At 47.7% G+C, this 6931-nt stretch overlaps 1 protein-coding gene across 1 annotated transcript in view; it reads right to left on the bottom strand.

The window, feature by feature from the left end:
- Positions 1-6657, bottom strand: part of TRPC4AP (transient receptor potential cation channel, subfamily C, member 4 associated protein) — a 35422-nt gene extending 28765 nt beyond the window's left edge. Inside the window, exon 1 of the mRNA XM_015425264.1 lies at positions 6443-6657. Coding sequence (XP_015280750.1) covers positions 6443-6604 — 162 coding nt within the window. The 5' untranslated portion in view covers positions 6605-6657. The remainder of the gene's footprint in view (positions 1-6442) is intronic.
- Positions 6658-6931: the final 274 nt, after the last annotated feature.

Genomic DNA, 6931 nt, shown 5'->3' with positions numbered 1-6931 from the left:
CCCTCCCTCTTCTAGTGAAGCCATCTCTCTACTGCTGGACACCTCTTGCAGGACCTGGAAGCAGTTGCTTGTGGCTTCGCGCTGCTCCCTCATGCTCTGGCTTGCCAGGCCGTCCTGCTTTCCCTTCCTCCTGGCCCTTGAGACAATCTCCCGCTCCTGCTCTTGCTGCTGTTGCTGCTCTGCCATCATTTCCCAGTTGACGCTATCCTCTTCCCCTGCTTCCCAAAGTCACCGCGTCCTCTTTCCCGGCTTCCCCAAGCCTTGCACCACAGCCATCTCCTCCTCATTGACACCTCGGGCCACTATCAGGATCACTATCACCTCGTCCTGTCTTTCCCTGCCAGCCTCCTTCTCCTTGGCCTGGAAAAACTCCCCCTCCAGGACAGTAAGTATTGCATATATTTCAATTCCCCCCCAAATTTCTCCCCCCCCAACCCCACAGGAAGCAGAAAGCTAGTGAAATGGCAGGGAGACATTTCACCCCCCTGCTTTCTGCTCACCACAAGCCACAGGGAGCAGAAATCACCCCCTGCTTTTTGCTCATTGCCAAAAGCCACAGGGAGCAGAAAACTAGGGATGAAATGGCTCAGAACTTTCTGCTCCTCACCACTTTTCATGGGGAACAGAAAGTAGGGGTTTAAACTTTAAATGGTTCATGAACCGATTCCTGAACTGAACTGACCTAGGTTCATGGTTCAGCCATGAACTGAACAGCAAAAATGCAGTTTGTACCCATCCCTAATGTTGATTTATGCTGCTTTTATGGCTTGTTTTTATCCTGGTAATTTTTATGGTTTATAAGGTGGTTACCTCTGGAGAAGCAGCACGTATGTTTAAAAATAAATATAGAAATGTACCAGTACTCAGATTTTAAGATGTAGTTTTCCAAAACATTTTAACTTCTAGTCCAACAGTATAGTGCATTGTAAAGATGCCAAATGCTACAGGCCAACAAAGCAGAGAAAATTAACGAGGAAAAAGGAAGATTTCACTACACACTTCCAATAGCATAGGCAGAGATGTGAAGGCCTGGAAAAATACCTTTTTTCAATTTTTTACGGTGGAAAAACTGGAAATTTTGGGGAGTATGGAAAAACAACAATCCTCATATGAAATATTTTCCCTTTTAGAATGAGTGAAATGCTTTTAAAGACAGCATGGGCATGCAGTAGATATATACAGCTCTTAAATCCAACATGCATTTCTGCTTCTTGAATGATATGAAATCTTCATGAGGAGAGAATGAAGGGCTTTCATTGCTTTTCACCCATTGTCCTTTTGATTTGACTTGTGGTTGGCTTTTTCATCTCTGGGCCTGAATTAAACCCAAACAAATGGTAACCATATACACTAAGCTTGTTATTCCTGTTTGGTCCTTGAATCTGCTAAACATCTTCATTATGCCGTGTGCTAATTTACTGCTCACCCTCTACCTATGTGTATAGACTGATAATTTGTTCCATTGTATCTGAAGAAGTGTGCATGCACACAAAAGCTTATACCTAGAATAAAACATCTAGAAATAGTGAAAAACTTTCACAGGAGGGTTTTCTCCCCAATGCTCCACCAAATTTCCCAACTTTTCCACTAAAAACTAAAAAACTATAAAAGTCCTCAGACTTTTTAATGCTATCCATTTTGAATATAGAAAACGGACCTTTGGATACTCACTGTGAAGGGTCCTTCTCCTCTGAGGAAAGGAGGACAATCTTGGTTAGTGATTCCCACCACCCTTTCAGGAAGGCAGGAGCAACTTTCCCCCTCTTCCTGTCTGTGCTGTGGGAGTCGCCCGCCTTCTCAGTTCTGTCCCTGCCTCAACAGGGAAAGCAGTTCTAGCCCAGGCTTTACCTTCTCTTTGTCTTTCTAAAAGCCTTTAATTATCCCTCCTCCTCTTACTGCCTCTTCTCTACACTCCCTTCCCTGTTCTCATTCTATTTCCTCTAACTCAACTTTTCACTCCCTGATCTTTCATTCTTCGAAACCTAAGGACCAACCATCCTGTGTGGGTTTTTTTTTTGCTTCAACAGACTAACACACCTATCTAAATGAAACTATGTCATAGGCCCCGGTCACACGGGCAGGAAACTGCGGGGGAGAAGCGTGGCTGTTTGCCCTGGGGCAAACTACTGCGCAGTTACGCGATCAGACCTCCCGTGGAGGTCCTGTGGAGGTACCGTGGAGGTTCCATGGCAAGGGAGAGGTGCTGATCACAGGACAAGCCGGCGCGCAATGAAGAAGCGCGCGCAAACTGTTTTTTTTTGTGTGTACACGACAAATGCGCATGCTCTGTTGGGTGCGTGTGCGCATTCACAGAGACTTGGACAAAAAAACCCCCACCTTATTTGCAAGGGGACATGGGCGGGCGCCGGATGCCACCGGAAACGCGATCAGACGCCTGCCCTTGCCCCGCAGTTTCCGGAAACTAGTACCTCCGAGGTACTAGTTTTTTGCCACGCAGTTTCGGCTGGAAGCCTCGGTTGAGCCACGGGAGTGCTACGCTTCTCAGCTGTGCTGGTGAGATCGCGCCCGGAAACTCCACCTGTTTTCCATCTCACTTGTGTGGCTTCTGTTCCGTGTGACCGCAGCCTATGTCTTTTAATTCACACAAAGAGGTCAAAGAAGGCAACAAAGGTCCTGGTCACACAGCGAATTTGCTGCGGGAGAGCCACAGGTGGTGGGCGAATTATCGGGGCGCGATCACACCGCAACATATGGCAAGTGCAGCGCACCCGTGGCTAACCCGTGGCATACCGCCGAAAAAGCACAATTAAAAAAACAGTACCTCGTATGTAGTGGCAAACGGTTTGCCACAGGCTGCCTCCGGGCTCCTGCGGTGTGATTGCGCTGGCCCCTCGTTAATGCGCAGGCGGGGAGGACAGGACCCGTGGTTTGCCGCCGACGTGTCGGATTGCGTTCTGGCGGCTCTAATTGCACTGGAGCAATTAGCCACACCTCCCCCCCGCATTATCTGGCCCGTGTGACCGGGGCCAAACTTCATTAAGTAAGTAAAGTCACTGCTGAGAGATATTTTGACACATGACTAGTTTACATTCTCCAACTGCTAGCAAGATTACAGTGAACTTACTACTAGCTATCTACCTGTTTCTAAGCAATCCTAAGCAAGTCTACTCAGAATCCAACTGAAATCTACTCAGTCGGGCTTACTCCCAGGAAAGTGTTCTAAGGATTGCCCTGTTAATTACTAAGGTTATCTCTATTTTCTGTAAATTCATCTATCAAAAGGGTTTCTTGTCAAGATAATTAAGTGAGCAGTTCATCCATATAACTTTACCAGTTTCGAAATCATATTGAAACTGCCATTTTTGCAGATAAGACTTCACGTTACATTTTTACTATGTAATTACCACATCTACTTTAGGATAGTCAACACCATGTGTAATCAAATCAATTTTGCCACAGTCTTTCATAGTTCCCCATTATGCATACTTATGCCAGAATAGATGATTTGTGGTAATCACATGAAATGAGGTGGCATGATCTGTACAGAAAATTAGGTAGCATGGGAACTGAACTTTTCCAAATGCCTTTGAACTACTGTGATTGTGACTGAGCAGATCAAAAGTTCTCTCTTATTCCCCAGACACTGCAACATAGTTGTAGCAAGAACCTTCTACGTAAATACTGAACCTCTACAGCTTTTATTTCACTGAAGTATTACGGTACAATATGTAGAGAGAGTTTTAGGCTGCTAGAGTCCTTTTTTTTTTTTTTTTGCAGTTCCCACAATCTTATTGACATTTTCAGGATTTAACAAGGTCAGCTGCAAAAGAGTACTCCAGTAGCCCATCCTAATTCTAAATACCTCACTGATCAAGCAGAAAATACGTACCAGAAAAGAACACATATATGAAAGCCTGTATAAGAAACTAGGCGGGAAGTTTGAAAGAAACAGTATTGCCTTTTGCACTCTGCTATACTTTAAGAACTGGAAAAAAAAAACAGAATTCCTAAAGAAGCTGCGGTGGCTCAAGTGGTTAAGACACTGATCTGCAGGCTGTGGAAGGTTGGTAGTTTAGCAGTTTGAGACCCAAGTGTGCTGCATGACGGAGTGAGCTCCCGTCTCTAGTTCCAGCTCCTGCCAACCTAGCAGTTCGAAAGCAAGAAATTGCAAGTAGATAAATAGGTACCACTTCAGTGGGAAGGTAACAGCGTTCCGTGCGCCTTGGTGTTTAGTCATGCCGGCCACATGACCACGGAAATTTCTTCGGACAGCGCTGGCTCTTCGGCTTTAAAACGGAGATGAGCACCGCAACCCTAGAGTCGGATTCGACTGGCTTTCGAGCAAGGGAACCTTTACTTTTTTTATATACTTTAAGAACTGGGGGGAAAAAAAATCAGAATTCTTTAAGAAAAGCTTTTACAGAAAGCTCAGAGGTTAAGACACTGAAGCTGCAGACCAGAAGGTCTGTTTGAGAATCGAGACCTGAGTGCCACATGATGGATTGAGCTCCTGTCTCTGGCCCCAACTCCTGCCAACCTAGTTGTTCAAAAGCAAGAAACTTCAAGTAGATAAATAGGTACCGCTTTGGTGGTAAGGTAAAAGCGTTCCGTGCACTTTGGTGTTTAGTCATGCCGGCCACATGACCATCGAAATATCTTCGGACAGCGCTGGCTCTTCAGCTTGAAAACAGAGATGAGCACTGCCTCCTAGGGATTCAACTAGCTTTCGAGCAAGGGAAACCTTTACCTTTTTATCAGAGTAACATAAACATTACACAGTTCATTTACTGAACTGCAAAGGAACTGAACAAAAATTAAGCTATTCTGGCAACCAAGACAGATTTCCAAGTTAGAAATGGACAGCTTGAGATAAATGGAACTTAAAACCTTTCCCAGAAAATGGGGAATACCAATGTAACTTTCTTTTAAGATGAGAAACATGCTCCTTCCTATGAATATTAGTATTGTATGATCTCCATATTCAGCCACTAAGACAAAGACAGGATGGAGAAAACATCTGTGGCAAAAGGCAAAAAGGAAAATATCAACAGTAATTAAAATGTATATCACATTTTCATTACAGTAAAAAGTTGTGCTAAACCACTGAAATCTGTGAGTTTAAGAGACCAAATCTTTCTTGGATTGTGGCCTTAAAGTGTACACTACATTTCAAATCACCATACACAGTGATGATGACATGTCAATACTGTAACGATCAGCCAAGGCACTTCACATTCATTATCTTAATGATCAAAACAACATTGCTGTTTTACAATCTGCCAAATGTCAGGCAGGGTCTACAACTCCATCAGTTCCAAAATACGGGCTACATCTAGCCCATCTATATGTGCACAGATGTATGCATGCATAGTGTATCACACTTCCGACAAAACACATTCAAATGAAACTCTCTATACTACCTATCAACAGCTAGGAGCAGTCTTCAACCCCTCTAAACCTCCCAAATATTTTCCTCATTTAAAAAAAAATAATCTGGCTGCGGCTTGTAAGAGAGCCAGTTTGGTGTAGCGGTTAGGAGTGTGGACTCTAATCTGGGAGAACCGGGTTTGCTTCCCCACTCCTCCACATGCAGCTGCTGGTGTGACCTTAGATCAGCCACAAGTTTTCTCAGAGCTGTTCTCTCAAGGGCAGTTCTCTCAGCCCCACCTACCTCACAGGGTGTCTGTTGTGGGGAGGGAAAAAGAAAGGACATTGTAAGCCCCTCTGAGACTCCTTTGGGTAGTGAAGGGCAGGGTATAAATCCAATCTCCTCCTCCACCCCACCCCCAAACTTAGTTGCCTGCAGCCCTGACTATCTGCCTAAGGGTTGAACACGTCATGCACCTAACGAAGTGAGCTCTGACTCACAAAAACTTGTACAGAAACAAATCGGAATAACCTTTTAAGGCGACACTAGACACTTGCTTTATTTTGTTGGAACAGGTCCGGAATTAGCTGCTTCAGAAGGCACCAGTGCTCCCTAGCCTAGCAAGCCGGGCGCTGCCAAAGCGCGGCCGTTGCTGAGAAAACTGCCCAAAGTTACAGACTGAAAACCAAGCAAGCCCCAGCAGCAACGCCAACCCTCCAAGGGGCGCCCGGGAAACCGGAAGACGAGCGGTGCCAGCAGCACGGGGATGGTGCTGGGATGGCCCTAATTTCTGTAACGGATCTTTCCTTACGGCGGGGGGAGGGGAAGGCTCCTCCTCCTCCTCCGCTGTCTCATAGATTAGTGCCATATAACCCAAGCGCCAGTCGCCAGAAGCAGCGAGAAAGGCCAGGCTGCCGCCTCTGCAGAAGCACCAGCCACCCCCACCCCACCTCACCTCACCGCCGGAAGAGGAACGTGGCTCGGCCTCCGCTGCCCCTTTCCCCCGACTCGGCACAGCCGTCCGAGCACCTAACCCAGCGCGACACAGCCTCGACCGGCTCCCGGGGCCCCGGCAAGGCCTCCCCCCGCAAGACGGTCCCAGCCCCACAGTACCTGCGCCCCCCGCGTCAGGCCCCGGCCGCTGAGCTGCGCGTGCCGGAGCTGGGCCAAGATGCTGGCCGTCCCCCTGCGGGCTCCGCGCCGGCCGGGCCCGCCACACATGAGGCCCGCTGCCGCCGGCGGTGCTGCTCCTGCTCCTCCTACCGCTGCCGCCATAGCTGCCTCCTGCCCCTGGACGGAGACAAACAGGAAGCGCTCCTCCTCCCAAGCGCTTTGTACCCACCGCCTCCCAGGTTGTGCCACAGCGCCACCAGCAGGCCGCCTGTGCACAACGCTCAGTCGGCCTCCTCCCGCCCTTTCCCGATTGGTGGGGGAAACGGAAAGAAAGTGCGCACGTCTCCCCGAGAGGCCGATGGGAAGTGTAGTCTTGGTATGGCCGGCGAGCGAAGGGGAGAAAGCAAAAAGACATGTTGGGTTGGGTAGCGGCAACACGGAACGTGGAGCTGTCTTCTCTGCTCTAAAATGCAGGATTTCCAGGATGTT

This window comes from Gekko japonicus, unplaced genomic scaffold (assembly GCF_001447785.1).
Source record: "Gekko japonicus isolate JY-2015 unplaced genomic scaffold, Gekko_japonicus_V1.1 scaffold2, whole genome shotgun sequence".
NCBI lineage: Eukaryota > Metazoa > Chordata > Lepidosauria > Squamata > Gekkonidae > Gekko > Gekko japonicus.
The sequence above is the reverse complement of the archived record's forward strand: the minus strand, read 5'-3'. Positions and strand labels throughout refer to the sequence as shown.